The 23,500-nt window shown below is 33.0% G+C and overlaps 1 protein-coding gene across 1 annotated transcript; it reads left to right on the plus strand.

The window, feature by feature from the left end:
- The first annotated feature begins 3,245 nt into the window (after positions 1-3,245).
- On the plus strand, positions 3,246-4,808 carry LOC149479099 (uncharacterized). Its single transcript, XM_089709099.1, has one exon. It carries the CDS (start codon positions 3,675-3,677, stop codon positions 4,806-4,808), a length of 1,134 nt encoding a protein of 377 aa, XP_089565225.1. The 5' UTR covers positions 3,246-3,674.
- The last annotated feature ends 18,692 nt before the right edge of the window (positions 4,809-23,500 follow it).

The following is a 23,500-nucleotide window of genomic DNA, read 5'->3' on the forward strand; positions in this document are numbered from 1 at the left end:
AAAGCAAGCTCTTGTTTTACTTTCTTTTAGCTGGCAATGAGATTTGAGAAGTCGGTATTGTTATTTTATATACATTGACCAAGCATTGACCTATAATTATTATCTAAGTAAGTGTTGGTAAGTTAAAGTTCAAGTGGGAATAGATTTAGCTCCTCGTCACCGATTCAAATAAATAAGTGAAACACGCATTTTAAATCTCTTACGGAACTTTACTTTTTATTATAACGAAGTAATATAATATTTCACCTTCTATATTTTTACTCGTTTCTTGTAAAATGCAAAAACAATCATTTATGATAGCATTATACCGCCATACTTCCTGATCCGAGTAAAGACGGACAGGTGCACAAGCAATTCATCGGTTTTTTCATGCCACACCGGACCGTAAAAAATCGGAATGCCGGACAGTAAAATTCCTTGTAGTGCACAAGCGCCCTAATAATACCCAACGTGTGTTCGCTGTTCTACAGAACAACGTCTATGGATAAAACTGAAAAATTAAGATTATTTTTTTTCTTCGTATTTTTTCCGGATAAAAAGTAAGTTTCATCGAAATCGAACCGTTAGTTTTCACGTGATGTCTTCACATACAGACAGACAGACAGACAGACAAAAATTTTTTTAATCACATATTTGGGTTTGGTATCGATCCAGTAACACCCCCTGCTATTTATTTTTTCAATATTTTCAATGTACAGAATTGACCCTTCTACAGATTTATTATATGTATAGATTTGACTATTATTAAAAATACTCCTGTCATGTTTTAAACATAAAAATCACTAAAATCGAGAATTTCCCCCTCGATAGTCTAAATGGCTAACTACATAGTTACACCACACATTCAGACTATTTATCCAATATTTGAACAAAACTAATTGATTACTCAAAAGTGACTAATGAAGCGCAATTTGATCATTTACTAAGGATACAATTAAATACATGTTACTGTCAATATGTTCAAATCCATGAATTTATTCAATGATCTATATCTATATTGCCTTGCTTTCTGGCTCGAATTATAAATTTATACAAATATATTATTTAAAAACGTATTTTTATTAACATAGGAAAAGAATTTATAACACGTATCGTAACTTTAAAAATGGATAGGATATTAAATTTTTCGGGTAGCAGTCTAGCATTTGCTTATTTCGTAGTTTAAAAAAGAGCAAACAAATATTTATATAATAATAATTTTAATTGCAATAACACAGATTGTTAATATATAAGTAGGTATAAAATATCATATCTATGAATATTATTATCTATGAATATTATCTAGGCCTAAACTCAGTATTTATTACATTACTAGCGGTCCGCCCCGGCTTCGCCCGTGGTACATAATATTTACGTTTTCTCTACATAAGAACCATCCTCGTACTTCAAGGATTATAAAATAAAAAGAATTATCGAAATCGGTTCAGCCGTTCTCGAGTTATGCGCTTACCAACACATTTTGCGATTCATTTTTATATATAAGACTAGCGGTCCGCCCCGGCTTCGCCCGTGGTACATATTTACGTTTTCTCTACATAAGAACCATCCTCGTACTTCAAGGAATATAATAAAAAAAGAATTATCGAAATCGGTTCAGTCGTTCTCGAGTTATGCGCTTACCAACACATTTTGCGATTCATTTTTATATATAAGATATTACTCATTATTACAATTCACCTCATATATTTTATACTCATAACCTACTAACAACATCTTAAACATTTTAAATTGAATGAAAAGTGCAATACAATAACAAAATAAACACCCTGTACATTATTAAAATTATTGTACTAATAATAATACCAAACGAAGAGGCACTATAAAATGAACAAAATTCACGAAACAAAACCACCTAGACAACAAGCATAGAAAGCATACTAAAAAGCCCAGTTTTATTCCCATTGAGAATTCAGAATCACTACAGTCTGTATCCTACCGAAATCGGCGCTGCCGTGTACTAAATAAACAGTTAATCCAGCACCATAGTCCATTCGGCTAGAATAACCCTTACCATGAGTTAACAATTGATTCTTGCTTTCGAAAGCGAGCTATCATGGATAGAAATGCGAATTAACTACAATAGAAACTGCATTTCTCGAAAGCAAATAAGTTACTTACATAGCACTTTGTACTATTTATTTACTCATGTGCTCATGGTACCTATTATTATGTATAGAAAACTCTACGTTACGATAGGTTTTTTACTTTAAAAGACTCTATCAACTACAACGTATTACTATGACCGTATTGTATCAGACAAAAGAAATTGCATTGAAAAGTATAAAACTATAACCACTAGATCGATTCTTTACCGATCAGTACCATCACGTGGCATGCATGGAGCACTAACAATTGTCCACGCTCTTGATTTTCGGTGAGAATATTTTGATGCCGATACATACACGGTTTTGGTAGTGATATTCCCTAGGGGGAATACTAGTCAATATTATAGTGTCGCTTTCCGATCCTCACACGTTACAATGATAGCATGGTACGTCGTAATGGCTAGAGTCCTGAAGTCTCATAGTTACTACTTACCGGTCGTAAAACGTTAATTTTTATGAAGTTACGGCTAATTTTCCATACAATCATTTTAGTCGCTAGCGAGTAAGATCACTATACTCATGGTAGGCTATCATTAAAGCTCTGTGCGGTTTGTTTCAACCAAGGTTTCAACGCACGGCGTGACATTTACTTATGCAGCACTGGACTACGTGTCTGTGGCACGGTATTTCAATTTAATAGCTTTGCTCACGCTTTGTTCTCACTTGGTAGCGTCACAGCGTGTCACGCGCTTCTGTCTTGCGTGACAGTGGTCATCATTGAAATAACGTTAAAAATTATGTGGGATTGTGAATTGTTAATAATATAAAGAATTTACCTACGGGTCTGAAAAATGTTACTGTCTTGGATAATCATTTTATCGAGGTACACTATAATATTTTAGGATGAATAGGAGTGGGGCATCAATGAAAAATATCAAGTGTTGCAAAATATTTTTGAAGTGAAAACTTTTTTAGCGGCGTTGGGTATAAAATCTTAAACTCGCGTCAGGACACGTGGCCTGATCGAAAAAGCGTAAGACGGATTTTTTTTAGCCCTTATATTCCGTATGCGTAAGACGGATACCATTACAAAATATCAAACATGCTGAACGTTAATAATCAAGTTTTCACTTCTGCCGGCACTCCCGGAGTGCAACCCGTCTTTTTTTATTGGGAGTAGGTGCAGTTGTGTAACATAGATAAATATATATGTGGGAATAGGATAAAATATTAAGATGTATTTCATAATAAGCTTTATTTTTAGTCTGTGTTTTTCTATTATTTACTCTGTGGATATGTTGTCTGTAGATTGATGTTTATCTATGACTTGACTTTGTGTCTCGGTACGAAAAGAAATGGAGGATTGTTAAAAATGTATTTTTGTTCGGTGTCTGGGAAATAAACTGATTGGGCTAATTTGGCGTTTTTATTTACACCATCCCCACATAATTTGGGGGCTCGTCCGGGATGGTGGAATAAAGAAAAACAGCGGAAGATTATGATTGCGGTGATTAAACCAGATTAAGACTTTACGAATTATGAACTAAGAAGACTAAGATTTAAAGAAGCTTATGATTATACGATTACGACTTGAAGACTATATAAAACTTATTATTTACATTATTCAACATGCCGCCGAAACGACTATTAAAGGATGATGATGATTATGGTGAACCATCGCCGCGTATTAGCTTTACTGATTTAGAAAAATCAATGACGCCATTTTCGGGTGATGATGCTTATGGCGTCGAAACTTTCATAAAAGAATTTGAAGACGTTTCCTCTCTAATGCAATGGGGCGAATTAGAAAAACTCATATTTTCGAAGCGGCTCCTCACGGGGACCGCCAAGCTATTTTTACGTTCACTAAGTGGGACCACCACGTGGGATACACTTAAGTCTGAGCTCCGCGAGGAATTTGGTAAGAAGTTGAACAGTGCAACTGTTCACAAGAGACTTTCAACACGCCGGATGAAGATGAATGAGACTCATCAGCAATATTTTTTACATATGAAGGAACTTGCAGTACTTGGGAATGTTGAAGATGAAGCCCTGATGGAATATGTCATCGACGGTATTAAAGATAGTGAGTCCAACAAAAATATTTTATATGGCGCTTGTAACATTAAAGAATTCAGAAAGAAGTTAGACATTTATTCAGAAATTAAGAAAAAATCATATTATTCACCTAATAAGATTCAAAGTAATTCAGTATCAAAGTCCATTGGCATGAAAATTCAAAAAACATTAAGAGTAAAGAGATGTTTCAATTGTGGAGATTTAGATCATGAGTCGCCTAATTGTACTAAAGGCATTAAATGTTTTAAATGCAACTTGTTTGGCCATAAATCAACTGAATGTTCTAAAAGTATAAAGAAGAGTTTGGAAATTATGTCAACTAAGAATAATATTGATGTGAGACCTTTTAAGATGCTGAAAATAAACAATATTGATGTAGAAGCCCTGATTGATACCGGAAGCGATGCTAATTTGATAATTATGTCTTATTTTAGAAAGATTCAAAGTGAAAAATTGTTATCTTATAGTTCAGGAACCACAGAGACTTTAACTGGAATAGCTGAAAAGGAAATTTATACAAAAGGATCTTTTACAGCAAAAATTGAAATTGATGATTGTTATTTTGAAACTTTATTTTATGTTGTTGATGATGGCGCTATCCCTGTCAACATTATATTAGGAAATCCTGTACTGAAAGAAGTAGAAATCAATTTTAAGGCTGGAACTATCACTGCAACAAACTAATTTTATTGCGTTTAGTCCCACTAATTCTTCTCAACCACCTAATGATTTTATATTAAAAGTTCACAACTGTGATACATTCAATTCGAATATATTATGCAATTGTTCTGCTATAAAAATGGTTCCACACATTAAATACCTAGGAGTTATAATCGATAACCTTTGTAAATGGAAGCAACATATTGAACTTATAACCACTAGAGTTCGGAAACTGTCGTGGATTTTTAAAAGACTTAGGGTATTACTGGAACACAATATCATATTTATGGTTTACAAAGCTCTTTGCCACTCAATTATCCAATATTGCATTTCGGTATGGGGTGGCACTTTCAAAACGTCGTTAATAATTCTAGAGAGAGCACAAAGAGGCATTCTCAAGGTCATTCTTCATAAACCTTTTAGATATCCAACTGACCAGCTGTATAGGGAAGCTAAAATTCTGAATGTAAGGCAGACATATATATTGCAAATAACACTTAGACAACATAAAATAACACCTCTTTGTGCTGTCTCTTCTGGTAAGAGAAGAAATGACCTGGTATGCTCTAACCTTATTCCGCGTACTGGTTTCCTTCGTCGCCAATCTTCATACATGAGTATATTTTTATATAAAAAGGTCAATAAAAGCCTTTCTATACACAGTCTTACCTTAGTAAAATGTAAAAAGAAGGTTACAGAGTGGTTGCTGACCCAGAATTATTCAGATACTGAACAATACATAGTTCAAATAAAAATTTAGCAAACCTCTATCTATGGCCACTACATCCACTCACGCGCTAACACACTCATACACACATACATTCACACACACACACACACACACTCATACATACAGACACGCTCACACATGCATACAAACACGCGCACTCATTCAAACACGCACGCACAACATATGAGTATATCTACTAAACTTGAGTAAAAAAATGTATAATTTAAATTTTATTTTGTATAATTTTGTATAAAAATAGCTAAATTACCTAAATCATTATTTAAGTTAATATTATGCTATAGTTCTGTTATTATTGTGTCATTAAGGAAGGTGGACCCCAAAATACAGGCTGTCCTAGTTTGGGGTCCAAATGTTACATGTTTGTACCTAACCCACAAATTGATCAATAAATGATTTTTATTTTTATTATTTATTTTATAAAATACAGAATATTATAAAAGAATATAACCCCAAAAGATGTACTAAAGAATCAAATGTAAAACTTAAAATATTATTAACCGATGATGTACCAGTTTATCAGAATCCACGACGATTGTCACCTTTGGAGCTTAACATTGTTGACAAACAGATTAAAGAATGGCTTGATGAAGGAATAATAAAAACAAGTGAGTCTGATTATGCTAGTCCAATTGTGCTTGCAAAAAAGAAGAATGGAAACTATAGATTGTGCGTTGATTACAGGAAATTGAATAAGAAAATTATTAAAGAAAGATATCCACTACCACTCATTGAAGATCAATTAGACAGATTAACTTATGCTAAAATGTTTACCTCGCTTGATTTAAAAAATGGATTTTTACATGTAAATGTTCATATTAATAGTCAGAAGTATACATCATTTGTAACACCACGAGGTCAATATGAATTTATTAAGATGCCTTTTGGCTTATGCACTGCTCCTTCTGTTTTTCAGAGATTTATTAATGACATTTTTCAGGATCTTATTATGGATGGTATTGTTCTATCATATCTTGACGATCTCATTTTACCATTTCAATCTGCAGAGGAAGGATTTGTTAATTTACAAAAAGTATTTGACAGAGCTGAAGAGTATGGTTTATTATTTAACTGGGATAAATGTTATTTTATGCAAAAAAGTATTAATTACTTGGGTTATATTGTTTCAGAAGGTGAAATTAAACCTTCAGTGGAGAAAATTGCCGCTGTAGAACATTTTCAGACTCCTCACAATATAAAGTCACTTCAAAGTTTCCTCGGACTAACAGGTTATTTTAGAAAATTTATAAAGGATTATTCATTAATAGCAAAACCTCTGACTGATCTACTAAAGAAAGGTACTGTTTTTAATTTTAACTTAGACTGTGAAAAAGCATTTCAGAAATTAAAGTTTATTTTATGTCAATCTCCAGTCTTGAAGATTTATGATCCGAATTTAGAAACAGAACTACACACAGATGCAAGTGCTGAAGGATATGGTGCTGTATTATTGCAAAGGAGTTTAACAGATAATAAGATGCATCCCGTTTACTACATGAGCAAGAAGACATCCGCTACTGAAAAAAAGTATCACAGTTATTATTTAGAAATATTAGCTATTGTTGAAGCTGTTAAAAAGTTCAGAGTATACTTACTAGGTATTAAATTTAAAATTGTTACAGACTGCTCCGCCTTGACTATGACATTGCAGAAAAAGGACTTACCTCCTAGAGTAGCTCGCTGGGCACTCTTACTTGAAGAATATGACTACACGATTGAACATCGGCCTGCAGCAAGGATGAAACATGCAGATGCTCTCAGCCGACAGCCTATAAAGAATATAATTGTACTTACCGATACCGCAGCACGTTTGCGAAGAGCTCAAGACGATGATCTGCAAATAAAACTAATAAAGAAAGTATTAGAAAAGGAATCTTATGATGACTATGTTTTAGAGAATGGAATGTTATGGAAGATTAAGGATGGAAATAAATTAATGGTTGTACCTAAGAAAATGCAAAATGAAATTATAAGAAAACATCATGAAAATGGACATTTTGGTTGTGTTAAAACTGAGGAATTAATAAATAGAAATTATTATATAGAGAATTTAAAGGAAAAGATTAAAACAAACATTGATAATTGCGTGGAATGTATACTTAATGCAAATAAAAGAGGAAAGAAGGAGGGATTTCTACATGTAATAGATAAAGGTGATTTACCATTGTCTACTTACCATATTGATCATCTAGGACCGTTGACATCCACCAATAAAAATTATAAATACATTCTTACCGTTGTAGATGGATTCACAAAGTTTACATGGATTTATCCGACAAAGACGCTATCCACCAATGAAGTAATAGATAAATTAAACATTCAAAAACAGACGTTTGGCTCGCCGCAACGAATCATAAGCGACCGCAACACTTCATTTACATCCAACATGTTTAAAGAATACTGCGAAGAAGAAGGAATTATGCATCATACGATCACAACTGGTCAACCGAGAGGAAATGGTCAAGTTGAGAGAATACATAGAATTATTATTGAAGTTTTAAGCAAATTATCATCAGACGACCCTACGAAATGGTATAAACATATTAGTAAATTGCAAAGATGTTTGAATAACACATATCAGAGAAGTATAAAGATGTCACCTTTCCAACTGTTAACAGGAATTAAAATGAATGATAAAGATGATGATATTTACAATAAAATACAGGAAGAGTTTCAGCAACATTTTTACAACGACCGTGAAGAATTAAGAAGGATGGCGAAAGCAAATATTCAGAATATACAAGATGAAAATATTAAAAATTATAATAAAAAGAGGAAGAAGTCGAATAATTACGAAGTAGGTGATTTAGTAGCAATTAAAAGGACACAATTTGTACAAGGTTATAAACTTTATCCAAAATACCTCGGCCCGTATGAAGTTATTGAGAAGAAGAGAAATGAACGATATAATTTAAGGAAGATAGGTCAGGGTGAAGGACCTCTGAGAACCTCAAGCTCAGCTGATATGATGAAGCCATGGGTAGCGACTGTTGACTCATCTGGGACAGATGATTCTGCAGGATGACCGTGTGGGAATAGGATAAAATATTAAGATGTATTTCATAATAAGCTTTATTTTTAGTCTGTGTTTTTCTATTATTTACTCTGTGGATATGTTGTCTGTAGATTGATGTTTATCTATGACTTGACTTTGTGTCTCGGTACGAAAAGAAATGGAGGATTGTTAAAAATGTATTTTTGTTCGGTGTCTGGGAAATAAACTGATTGGGCTAATTTGGCGTTTTTATTTACACCATCCCCACATATATAATATAGAGTAAATAGATTATTAGCTATAAACAATTTTTGGATATAGAGAGTTTATAATTCACAAATAAAATTACTTCTAGAAACGAAACACATATTAACCTACACACATTTAAATAGATACTTTTGCTATATATATAAACACAAATTTGGATAGTATAACCGTAATATGCTTGTACAACAATGAGCTACTGTGTTTGTGGCTACAATTTCAATTTAATGACTCGCTACGCTACGGTCGAGTGTCATATAACAATAACTATGTAATACACACAGTTATGGGAGTGTATGTAGGATTCACATAAGTCCGGTCGTCTCTGCTATTAATAGTAACGTTAGCTTATGTGTAATTTTACATGAATACTAGCGGTCCGCCCCGGCTTCGCCCGTGGTACATATGAAAAATAGATGTTGGCCGATTCTCAGACTTACCCGATATGCACAGAAAATTTCATGAGAATCGGTCCACCCGTTTCGGAGGAGTATGCAGACTAACATTGTGACAGGAGAATTTTATATATAAGATATTATTAATTTGGTACTGTTGTACCACCTTCTTAATAAATTCAACTGTGGACAACTAACTTTTCTTACAAACTAACCTTTCTTACAAAAATATCGAATTTTTATGTTCAACTAGCCGCTCGTCCCGGCTCTACCCGGGCAGACCGTCTGAAAAGAGGATAAAAACGAAGTCAAATATAGCATATAAATGTTACTTCCTAATTCTGTAGCTTTCTATTAGTGAAAAAATCATTAAAATCGGTCCAGTAGTTTTGGAGCTTGTGCAATACAAACAGCCAAAAAAAATCTTTCCTCTTTATGATATTTATGTAAATAAAACACTAATAGCTTTACTATGCTATAAAATTCAAATCATTTTAGATATAAAATATGATTTATAGCTTCGATGACTTAACCGTGGTTAGGCAGACTCTACATCTTTTACTATGTTGAATAAATCGTGTTAAAAATCCGTAAAAAGTCTTACTTTATCTGAAGGTAAACTCAAGCAATTCAAACACAACAATACTTATTACTTAACAAAATTGGCAAAACATAAAATGTAATTACATGAGTAAATACTAGAAATCATCCGGTTTATCTCTTATATCAATATTATGCAACAGAGTGACAGTATCCACTACGATTTCAATAAGGCTTTCAACGCTTCAGTTTACAGTCATAATGAAATTGTCACGCTGGTAATTGACTGCGTGTTTGATTCTGTCATGCGTGACGTTTTAGCTTAACGTTTCGGCTACATAGGAAATGTGTACTGTATAATTTTCAAGCTACTTTTAAGCGCGTCACACACGGTGAAGATACTATAATATTTAACAGGATGGCGGTTCTACAGGGGTCTTAGTACGCAATGACAAAAAGAAAAATGATGGTCCGAACGCTGATACCGGTTGCGTTAAGATACTGTAATACAATAAAATATAACAGTATCTTAAGATAAAAATAATATTATAGTATATTCACCGTGTGTGACGCGCTTTACACAGTGATAGGTGTAGAATAGATCAGACCGAAGTATAAAGCAAAATATTTATTGTAAAGCCAATTTTTTTTACTGATAAATGTACAGTCTGTACAATATTATACAAGCGGCAAAACGATTTATTATGTAAACATTTATATTGCAAATAACATAAAATGCAATAAAAAGCGAAACCATTCATTAAATAAAATTTAATGAATGGTTTCGCTTTCATTCAATAAAAGAAAAATAATTTATTACCTGTTCAATGTTTTTAAAAACATATTTCATATGAATATTATTTTATATCTTTTGGAATTAAAATGAAAATACCCATATCAAAACAGTCTGCGCAACGTTATTGCAAAGCAATGAAATAAAATAAACGGTAGGTACCGTTTTATTTTATCCCAAACATATTTTACATTTTTTTTTCAATTTTTTTTTCAATTTTACAGTTTTATTATTGTTTAAACTTTCGTCCATTGTATGGATGTAAATAGTTACTTTGATATATTTTAGTTTTTTAGTGTTTAGGATTGGTCAGGACAGCTCTAGTAGTCATTGTTAGTGTTTTTCTGTTTCTACACAAAATAAAAAGAGCATGTGTGCCAAACACACGTGTCAGAACTGAAACTTGTTTGGCAAGATTCAAAGATACCAAAATCGTCGAGTAACATGACGTGACGGCCTATAGAAGTTTCACTTCAAAAAAAATCAAGATTTTGCTCAAAAAGTATTAGCCTGTGTTGAAATGCTCCAGTTTTCTTCACTATCTTTTTAGGTAGGTAAGTATCTATACTAATATTATAAAGCTAAAGAGTTCGTTTGTTTGTTTGTTTGAACGCGCTAATCTCAGGAACTACTGGTCCGATTTGAAAAATTCTTTCGGTGTTAGACAGCCCATTTATTGAGGAAGGCTATATATAATCAATATATATATCAGCACGCTAAGACTAACAGGAGCGGAGCAATGCGGGTGAAACCGCGGAGCTATAGTAATATATAAATCTATTTACTATTGAACCCGACAAAAAAATATTTTCCTCTCCACACACCAAATATCGATATTATCTAAATGAGTGTGTCTGACAGCTCACAATTTGTCACACTAATCACCCGCAAGCTTCGTCATTTGACAGTGACAGGTGATGCCTAGCCAGCGGTAATTACAATTTCATGAATATATATTATTACCATATTTGCTAACCTCTGTCTGAAATTTTAATATTGATGATCGTGATTTTGTTGGGATTTGTCCGTTTATAAAAGAGATTGATTGTGATTTCGAATCAGTGTTCATTGGAGTTATTGAAAATCGGTCAAACAGCTTTCGCGAAAAGGGTATCCTTGTATAATAAGCTTTTTGCCAGATCATATCTGTAGAAACTGCTTTCGAAACCGGTGGTAAATTGTTAAACTATGCTATGACGATTCGAACGTGCTTATGGGAAAATACTTATTGAATAAATAAGTGTTTGAGTTTGAATGTATCTATATTCATACTTATTACAATTATTATTATAGTAATAAGTATTACTAATTACTAATACTTATTACTATTTTAAATATCTAATCAAATTTATTTTACCAATTGTCAATTAAGTGTAGGTGTGCCCGCAACTTTGTCACGCGTAGCATGGTGGCATATTACCTACCTATAATATTATACATATGGCTTATATAGCCAATAGAGGTGGTTAAGCATAATAGAAAATCACATAAGCTTTTTCATTTTCAATAAATTACGTATGTATTGAGCATAACTGGTTTAGAGAGCAGATTAACCTGATTTTGTGTATGGATATGCAAATTATATATGCAAATTTGTCTCGGCAGCCGCGAGACAAGCGACATGCGCTACACAGACTAAAAAGTTTGGGACGATGTAATAAAAGTTTCACTTTAAATATAGAGATAAATAGCATTCAATTATGTTATAAGTTATAATTCATTAATATACAAAACTCGCATAAATTCAATCAAGAAAATACCTACTAACAAAATTGTTAAAAACTTATTTCAAAGGGCTCTCGTGCAAAATAAATTCTCCAAGCAAAAAAGTAAGTTTGATACAGCATTGGCCTTTCCAATAAATTTATTTTATTTCAAAGTGACTATTCATACGTCTATCGGACGAATATGTTATTCATACAGTAACTGAGATACATTGAAGCTTTTTTATTTCTGACTAGCTGTTGCCCGCGACTTCGTCCGCGATTCGGTCGTTTTTCGTCATTCGTCGTTTAAAAAAAATACGTGACACTTTATTTTTGAATGTTCTTAATTGTCTCTTATAAAATTTAACTACATTAAAATTGAATACTCTGATAAGAAAATCTTAAAATCATCGAAAATCATAGACATCGAATATCTGAGGAAAACATGAATGAATGTGATTTAAATTCTACATTTCTTAGTAATTAAAATAATAATCTAAATTAAATGTAGATTAACAGTTTGAGCGCACCATTATAGAATATGTACCTAAGTAATAAATTACGTTAGTTTACATAGTAACTTTACTAAAAACACGATGACTTTCTTTCGCGCTCGGTACCACAAACTAAACATGTTTGTGGTACGTGGCCCGCGTCACTTTACCCCCCACGAGTTCCCCTCCGTTGCTATGCGAAAATACATTCGTCGCCCTACTGTAGGAAAAATTGTAATACTGCGGCCTGGGCGTTATAACACGCTCAGGGAATTCCTGAGTGCTGATAGACTTCCGTCTATCGGCATTTATACCAATTTTATATTAATATCACCATCTTGAGGAAAAGCTTCTAATGTCGATTTAAAACGCATATATACGGATTAACCTGATGAATTAACATGTTCTAAAATTGTGAAATGAGTTCAGTTTTAAATTCGAGAAATATTGATTTCTTGTATTCGATTATTCGTCGTAGTCGAATACAAAATATATTTAAAGAAACTTAGGTTGGCCTTCAGGCAAAAGGGATCCTATCAAATGATAAACTTGACCTTGTATCTTAAAAGTAAGAATGAAAGGAGCATCTAATAATTGTTGAGCACCAAAGGATCATTTAAAACGCAATACTATAAGAGCTAATATTGTCTAAGAACTGTTTAGATTGCACATGTTCCTCTAAAACTTAAAAGTAGTGATTTCAAAGGTTCCGGCGTATCTTCAAACGAAAGCCGACTCCTTACTCCACTTTAAAGCATTACAAAAAGAACATACTACGTTAATATCGCCTATACAGAAGATGATCTGTAATCAATTGTGAGGTTATAAGCAAACCCACTTTTATATTATTTTGTCGGACCACACCACCGAATTTGTAGATTGATCTTCTATGTTTACCTCTAAGTCATTAAGACTATGTCGAAATCTGTTTGCAATAAGACGGGCCTCTCGCTATTCGTCCGTTTAAAGAGACCAATAGTTTCAATTCTTAATCTTTCATTAAACAAACTTATTAATCGTTCTTGTCTCAAATAATGGTAATATTCGCGTCCCTACTCTAGTCATTGCTTATGCTCATGTTCATCTTCGAGAGATCGAATAATATTATGGTGCACCCTATTATTTGTCAAACGGTCTTCATATTGAGTAAAAGTTTCAGAATTCTCGAGATAAAATATGACGATCGTGATCAGCTGTGAGACGTAATTCCCTCTCAGTGAGGGTTTTGGTCTCACGGGAGAGTACAATATGCCATTTGCGATCAGCTGTGAGACGTTATATATACCCTCAGTGAAGGTTTCGGTCTCACAGGATAGTACATGCCGTTCGCGGTCAGCTGTGAGCCGCAATTCTCGTTGTGAAGCGGTTTCAGGTTCGGCATAACACATGTTGTTTTCGGTCAATAGTAAGCCTCTTATCTCTAACGATCCTTGAGAACTCTTATTTCTCATTTTCTTAACTTTGCTCGAATTTCGATATATAAAGATTTTTTAGGTGGCACTGATGCGGGTGAATAAAAATTAAAACGGACTAAGAGTGTTATAATCTCAATCATCATCATCAATACATATAATAAAATTGTGGAAAAGTGATGTCTGTACAATTAAAATATGTAGAAAAAAATTAGCAGGTGTTATTATTATCGAGAAATCGAGAGAAACCATTTTTTTCTCTTAAAAGCTCCCCCCCTCCCACTTCCCGAACTCCGATTGACCGTAATTTATTTTTCCTTACATTTTTATCATATCCTTTTCTAATGGGTTTCATCCTACTGCGATTTTTTTTTGTTTCAAAAATTATCTACCCTGGTGTATAGGTAAATTTTCCACATAAAATGTCCTTTAAATTATGTCGTATTATATTTTTAACCCCCGACGCAAAAAGACTGGTGTTATGTGTTTGACCGCTATGTATTTCTGTGTGTGTGTGTGTCTGTCTATGGCACCGTAGCTGGCTAACAGGTAAACCGAATTAGATGCGGTTTTTTTTGTTAGGCAGAATATTTTCCGACGCTGGTTCTTAGATAAAGTGTATCAAAATTGGTTCATCCACTTATTATACCTACATAGGGGTAAAAGTGGGAATGAAAAAAATGAAAGTTATAATTTATTTTTAAAGATCGTCGGGAAGTTTATGATATTATTTATTCCTTTTTCTATACACTTTTCTTCGTCTAAACGGTTTAGTTACGTGCTCTCTCTCTCTTCAGCCTTTAGTTACGTGCGTGAGACAGGAAAGATCTAATTTGGATTTGTTTCTGGATTTGATAAAAACTGAGTATCGATTAAGCTGATCAGTGGCTACTGGCTACACCATAGATTATTAAAAACATCCGTTTAAGAAAGGAAGGAAATAGAATTTGCTCCTCTCCCCCCCCTGGTTCCTAAAAAATAATATGACATAATTTAAAAGAAATTTTACGTAGAATTAGTTAGGCATTTCTTTTTTGATTTTCGATATTATATACTAATCATAATTTTTAATTACAATATGTAGTAACTATTTGGTATAGGTTAGGCATTTCATTTCTTGATTTTCTTTAATAATTTGGTACGTAAGTTTTTTAGCTCAGTTTAGTAAGAAATTTTAATAACAATTCTTTTAATTATTTATGGTAGTACAACAGTTACTACAGTATGGTTGTACGTATTTACTCAATAATTGTATGTTAAGTAGTAATTCAGCATGGGCGTAGCCACGGTGGGGCTGGGTGGGGCGCTTACCCTGGCTTTGATCTGGTAGGTACTAATTGTGAAGGGGAGTGGGCGTGGGCGTGGGATTGGGACTGAACGTGATATATGGCGTGGGAGTGCGAGTGGGCGCGGGAGTGGGAGCATGAAAATAAAAATGATTTTTTATTGTTGCCCCACCCTGAGCCCATGGTCATAGGTCCCATAGTCACTATTCCACGCGAACGAAGTCGCGGGGACAGCTAGTAGACAAATATAATCAGAAAGCTTTGAACTCCTAAGCTCAACCATAAAAGATAGACATTTATGATGTCGGGAGATATTTTTTATATAATATGGAGAACATTTCTTTCATACTTGATTTCTGTGTAGCTTTAACCATTAAGATACACGCATTAAGAACGCACACGCGACGAAAGCTTAAAAATGGAGTTGCTGCTCTGCTCACGAATATGAAAAATAATTGTACCAAGTTTCGTTTAAATCCGTCGAGTAGTTTTTGTTTCTATAACGGTTATACAGACAGACAGACGGACAAACATTTTTGACGTCGATGTCGATCTCTAATCACCTCGTGATAGTTATTTAGGAAATATATTTCATGTGCAGAATTGACCTCTACAGATTTAATAAAAGTAGGTATACATATATTTAGATTCCAATTTCCATGTAACGTTAAATTCGACTATATAATAACTAACAGACAACGCAGGTTACTCTCGTTTCCGTAAGTTGAGGCGGCTACATATTCGGTCCTAATAACATGACTTTTTGTGAACGAAACGACAGCGCGGTTTAATTCGATGGCAACACCATCAGAAAAAAGGAAATATTTTTAACTTTGAAAAAATATTATGATTTACACTATTAATACTATTTTAACATTAACACAAAATATAAGACTGTGAGTGTGTAAAAATAAATCCAGCTAGTTTCACATCACACTTATGTTTATAATTAGGTATACGACATGAAAATATATTAATTACCAAGCAATAATCATACAGATTAATACTGAACAAAAGTATTAACAGTCAAAGTATATATTTTTTACTAACAACATGTAAATGATGAAGGAATAATAATTATCAACGAACTAACCTTTTTGTATTAGAGTCCCGCCTCGTGATCGAATTATTAAAACACGAAGATTTTTAAAAATGTAACCAATGAACACAATCAATATTAGATTAACTGTAATGGTGTCTAGTTTGACTTAAAATAATATACATCTACCCTCACTTTTAAAAATGTAGTATATTCACACGAATTATAAGCGCACCTTATAGGGAAGGGAAGATTTATTATGGGTTAAAGAGTTAAATAAATAAATAACATAATTATATTTAAATTATTAATTTTTAACATTGTGTTCAGTAGTGTTAACATGTAAATTGATTTGATTTTTACGAAATCTCATAGATGGCGCTGAATCAAATTTGTCTATATAGTACTAAGATTCATTAAACAGTTTCTCTGCCCAAATAACGTAAATGACGTAGTTTTTATAGTGTAAAGCTAGATAATAGCATGGCTTACTCAAAAACAACATTTAAACGATGAGTCTTTAGATTGTACGCTGTCGTAGTTCACGGAATACGTAAGAAAAGTAAAGGTTCACAGCTCCTCCCCCGGAGGTGATAGCATGATAATATGTTTAAAAAAACCTCACACGACCTGTTAGTAATATTCATGCAAAATTTGAAGTCAATCTATGCAGTACTTTTCGAGATTAGCTCGGACAAACATACAGACAAACAGACAAACAGACAAACAGACAAACAGACAAAAATTCTAAAAACTATATTTTTGGCTTCTATATCGATTATAGATCATGGATTATGTATTCTTTTAAAAAAATATTCAATGTACAGTTTTGACTTTCCTACGATTTTATTATATATTGTATAGATTCATAAAAATGCATGTTAAATGCATAAAATAAAAGTGTTATTCAAAAGTTACCTTCCAATCATGACTTGTTGTTTGTGAATGGATTTTAACTGGATTATCAAAAGTTATATAACTATCAAAGAAAGGAATGTTTTCAATCGATTTCAAAAAACAGAGGAGTTTCTAGTTGACAGTTTATTATCTCAGAACTTTCACTGGATCAATTTTCAAATTTCAAATAAAAAAATAATCATCAAAATCGGCTTGATTTTGATGATTATTTTTTTATTTGAAAGCTGGTGCTTTCAACAGATTAAATACAAAGAATAATTAACCCAAAAATTAAAGTAAAAAAGAGCGTGTGTGCCAAACACACGTGTCAGAAGTTAATCTTCTTTGGCAAGATTCAAAATCGTCCCCTTACTCCATGACGTGACGGTATTGCCATGACGCGACCTTAAAATATTACTCTCAAAGAAATTTAACTTCAATAAAAACATACTGTAACCGACCATTTCCCTATCTGCCCTTATACCTTTCCAATCCCTACACGTTTTAAAGGCACACGCATTAAATAAATTCAAAGTATTCCATATAAATGGCAAAGGCTAAGCCGTAAATACTCTTTTGAGAAGTAATTTCCCCTGCGACTGCCAAATTTTATCGTAACCCCTGGATTCTGGAGACTTACAAATGTAGCCAGAAGAACATTAAGACATGCTGATAAATTATATCAAAATATTAGGTTTGCAATTGCATCTCTTTTCGACCAAAAATTTCATCAGTAATTCAAAATCTTATTTCTAGGCATTTATATCTATTTTATAAGGAACATTTTTTATGACATCAGGGGATAACAATAGAAAATTATATTGTAAAGAAAAAAAGGTAGGTAAACATATTCTAAGTACCTACTATTCTCTATCTAATCTATGTAACAGTATAGTAAATAGCAAATATTATGGAGACTATTTATTTTGATTAATTTAATTTTTATTCAGATACTATCGGTCCGCCCCGGCTTCGCCCGTGGTACATATTTACGTTTTCTCTACATAAGAACCATCCTCGTACTTCAAGGAATATAATAAAAAAGGAATTATCGAAATCGGTTCAGCCGTTCTCGAGTTATGCGCTTACCAACACATTTTGCGATTCATTTTTATATATAAGAAAGAAGATAAGATAAGATAGAAAAAATATTTATCATAAATAACACAAAAGAAAAATTTCACTAAGAACCTAAATTCAAAACTAAAATTTTTAAATCGTTTCCTTCCCCTTTACTTATTCAAGCATTTGGTAACTTCTTCCCTGAGGTCTTAAGTCTCAAACTTACTATTTTAGTATTCTCCATGGGAAAACTAAGATATAATATTAAAAGATATAACCCGCAGTGTTTTTATAAATGAGCTTACAAGATTAAAGCAAATGTTATTAAAACAACTTAGATAGAGCTCTAAGTAATAACTTGAGGTAACTTCCAGCTTACCTGCAACTTATATTAATCTCAAATATGAAATGCTGAGTGCGTTTTAATATTAGATACTACCGTTAAGTCGAGATTCTAGACCTGTTATTAACTAAATACATGCCTTTGACTTTGTAAAGTTGTGTTATACGAGTATTTATTTATTTATTTTATTTATTCTTCACTGTATAGGAAATACAAGATTAAGACGACACAAAATAAAAGATACAATCGGCATACAGTGGGCGACCTTATGGCTATAAGCCATTTCTTCCAGGCAACCGTCGGGTAGAGGATAAAAATACAATAACTTCGGTAGTGTGAGCCAATAATTAACATGAGTTATAAATATTTGAATAATAAAATATATAGTAACACATATACATAAATATTATATACATATAGAATATAATAATCACATACATACATACATATATACAAATATCATACACATACTTACAGATACAAACAGCAATACGATAATTACATAAATACTAGAATTAGAGGGAAAGGAAATAATCTTTCAGCATTTTCTTGAAAGAGTATATGAATCTTTAATAAATAAATATTTTCAGGACAATTTTCACACATGGCACGATCTGATCCCATACTAAGCTTTCGCTTGTGTTATGGAAACCAGATGGCTGATAAACATACACATATAATTTTAAATAAATACTTATTTAGATAATTAACACCCAGACACAGAGCAAACATCTATGTTCATCACACAATTAATATTTGTCCCGCGTGGGAATCGAACCCACGACCTCTAGCTTGGAAGGCAGGGCCACTACCAACTCAGTCGACTCACTCGTCTCACTCGTCAGTCGACTAACTTAAGTATGTATAAGCAAATATTTATTTTTTTAATACAGCTAGGCATGACTCCGTTTCAATTGTATGTTTGATCAACTCAGAAGGTAATGTAAAAATGTCTTAATAAATTAATAAATCGTATTCTTGGTTTTATTTTTTCTAGAAAGAAGTTTGTTGTATAAATATATTTTTTTTTTATTTGATAAATTATACAAAGATGATACTCTACTTTAACAATAATGTAACATAACATACTATTACAAAAAGACTTACAATAACATTTTTTCATAATATTATTATTGTATGAACCATTTAAAAATGTACTTTTACCAGAGTCCCCACAACCCTTTTCCATAAGTAACTTAATATTATCATTATTTAACTGGCTCAGGCAATATATTTCAAAGCCTATCCGTCCCTGAGGTATAAAACTTAGTGTTTTAGTAGAACTCTCGGCTTGGTTACTAAATTAACAGGCTGGTTAAAACCCATTTCATTATTATTTTAACGAGTTAGATTCACATTTTTAACAGTTGCTAAGATGAAAAGGTCGTGAGTTCGATTCCCGGTACTAAAAATTAATAATGTATCAGTATGAAGACTGATGATTTACATGTCTGAAAATCTGCCCATACCCCACATAGGGACACGAGATTCCACTTAAACAATTTAAAACTGTAAAAAAATATTTAGGTGTGTTTATTTAGTTCTATATACATCATATTTTTAAGGTTTAAAAACTTATAATAAGCAGTTTTATCAAATCACAAGGCATACCTATTGATAACTTCAGTTAATATTTTATTTATTTAATTCAAGATAATTAGTTCCTTCCCATAGTTCCATTAGTATCTTCATATTTATCCTCTCTTTTTCCGTATTTTTAAATAAAAAGATTAAATCTTAATCTTAATACTATTATAAAGGCGAAAGTTTGTATGGATGTATGGATGTATGGATGTTTGTTACTCTTTCACGTAAAAACTTCTGAACCGATTACAATGAAATTTAGCACACATATAGAGGGTAACTTGGATTAACTAATTAAATCCCACGGGAACGGAAACTATGCGGGTTTTCCTTTGAAAACGCGGGCGAAGCCGCGGGTGGAAATCTAGTAATATAATAATATTAAAGGTAAAATTCAATTTCATTGACTAATGCAGTTACAATGACGTGAATACGTGGGTTCGAATCCCACGTTTTGCTCTAATTCTATATTAAAAAGTTGCATACTTTCAAGTCAATGAACTGCCGGCAGAAGTGAAAACTTATAACTTAGACTTTTATTACTAAATTTATATATCAAACTAGCTGCGCTTCGCGGCCTTTACCTGCGTGGCTCCGCTTCTGTTGGTCTTAGCGGAATGATATAATAATATAGCCTATAAGCCTTCCACGATAAATGGGCTATCTAAAACCGAAAGAATTTTTCAAATTGGACCAGTAGTCTTTGAGATTAGCACGTTCAAACAAACTCTGCAACTTTATCATATTAGTATAGAAAACTTACAAAAAAAAATATTTTTACCACAGTAGCGTGTCATGTCGCTGACGCGAAGCTTTTTCCATTGCCAAAAAGTGCTCAGCGGGATTAAAGAAGTTTTCATTTTAATAACATATCTGACTGAATACTTAAAAGCGCTTATAAGCTACAGTATATGAACACAAAATATACTACTAGCTTTTCGTCCGCAGCTTCACCCCCGTAGTCGAAGGAAAACCGGGAAAACACGGGATCTATGCGTTCCCGTTTCCGTCTAATTTTCGGGATAAATAGTTAATAATAATATCCTATGACCTATGTGTTAAAGTTACCCCCTTGTGCGTGTGCCAAATTTCATGAAAATTGGTTCAGCAGTTTTTGCGTGAAGGAGTAACAAACAAACATGTAAACTTTCACATTTATAATAGTACTAGTTATGTATTTTATGAATGTGACATAATAATACAGTAGGTACAGTGGTAGAGAAAGTACAATCTTTCTCGTCGAGTGGTAAGTACGTTCGATTACAGTAAGAAGAAGTAAGAAGATTCCTCTTCAAATCAATCCAAGTATCGGAAACACAAAGGATTGATAAAAAGTCTATATTCAAGATCTCATTAAAAATCTCTAGATTTCTTATCCCTAATAGAAATCTTCAGACAATCTTTGGTTGACAGAGATGTATTGAAACGGTACAAATGAAACTAAGAATTCAATTGAATAACTTCGACTTACGTAGGTAAAGCATACATTGAAATAACTTTATTCCTGTTTCGTTTATAATACTTGAAATACTATGCGTTTTGTTTGCCTTGTACTGCTTACTTGATAAAACGGATTGAAATCTTGAATTGAATACTGTTAAAGTTCTCTGTATATTTTTATATTAACAATTCTAATAGTTAAATAATATTGTTCTAGAATATTCTCATTGCATGTTTTCAACTGACTTCAAAAAAGGAGGACGTTCTCAATTCAACTGCTTAATATTTTGTACGTTTGTTACCTCGGAGCTTTCGAGTGTGTGAACCGATTTTGATGATCCTTTTTTTTAAGATCCAGCCACCCTCAGCCTTGCAATAGTAACCACTATTCAAGACAATTGCAAGCCACTATTGCAACCACTATTGCAAGGCTGATGGTTTCTTCTAAATTTTGTTCAGTTTCACCATAATATGAAAGCGGTTTACTAAAAATAAACAATTATTAGTAATAATAAATTTATTCCCACTTCATACCCTAGAAGACTAAAGCCCTTTACTAGAAATCTAGTTAAGTCTAAAACAGTCTACGAATTCAACATTTCCCGAAGTTCTAAAGCTAGCTTTTAATCAATGTCACTTGCTGATCTCTCTATAGACCTGCGAGATTGCCTAGACGATATCGCTTTTTATCGACAAGGCCGCGTTTATTTCACACATTTAACCTTAACTGTGTTAACGTAATCTTTTACTAATTACTTTAATATTATAAAGCTGAAGCGTTTGTTTGTTTGAACGCGCTAATCTCAGGAACTACTGGTCCGATTTGAACAATACTTTCGGTGTTAGATAGCCCATTTATCGAGGAAGGCTAGGCTATATTATATCATCACGCTAAGACCAACAGGAACTTAGCAATGCGGTATTATAAATGTATTTCGTACGTTTTTTTATTCTCTACTAGCTTTCCACCCGCGGCATCGCCCGCGCATTCAAAGAAAAACATGCATAGTTCCCGTTCCCTTGGGATTTCCGGGATAAAACCTATCCTATGTCCTTTCGCGGGTATCAAAATATTCTTATTATATATTATTACTAGCGGTCCGCCCCGGCTTCGCCCGTGGTACATATGAAAAATAGATGTTGGCCGATTCTCAGACTTACCCGATATGCACAGAAAATTTCATGAGAATCGGTCCACCCGTTTCGGAGGAGTATGCAGACTAACATGGTGACACGAGAATTTTATATATAAGATACTAGCTTTCCGCCCGCGGCTTCGCCCGCGTTTTCAAAGAAAAACCCGTTCCCGTAGGATTTCCGGGATAAAACCTATCCTATGTCCTTTCTCGGGTATCAAAATATCTCTATACCAAATTTCATGCAAATTGGTTCAGTAGTTAAGGCGTGATTGAGTAACAGACAGACAGACAGACAGAGTTACTTTCGCATTTATAATATTAGTATGGATTATATTTGATTGTCTTTCTTTTACTTCGCAATGTAGCGATTTTATGATTTCATTTTTTGACTGGAGATAGTTTTGATGCTAGAGAGTGATATAAGCTACTTTAACCGAGGTGAAACATCTGATTCCCATGGAAATTTCTTTCGAAAACGCAGAAAGCTATAATTTCTTAATTCCTTAGATATCACTGATTATATAAAACGACTATAACTTGGTCTTATCACGTCTTACCTTTGCTATCCATCAATCCATA

Source organism: Colias philodice, chromosome 21, assembly GCF_061535455.1.
Source record: "Colias philodice isolate Cphi_HAF_F1 chromosome 21, ilColPhil1 Martin Lab GWU primary, whole genome shotgun sequence".
Classification (NCBI taxonomy): Eukaryota; Metazoa; Arthropoda; class Insecta; order Lepidoptera; family Pieridae; genus Colias; species Colias philodice.

Excerpts from the sequence above, each read along its gene's own strand:
- LOC149479099 (XM_089709099.1), top strand. The coding sequence starts at position 3,675 with ATGCCGCCGAAACGACTATTAAAGGATGATGATGATTATGGTGAACCA.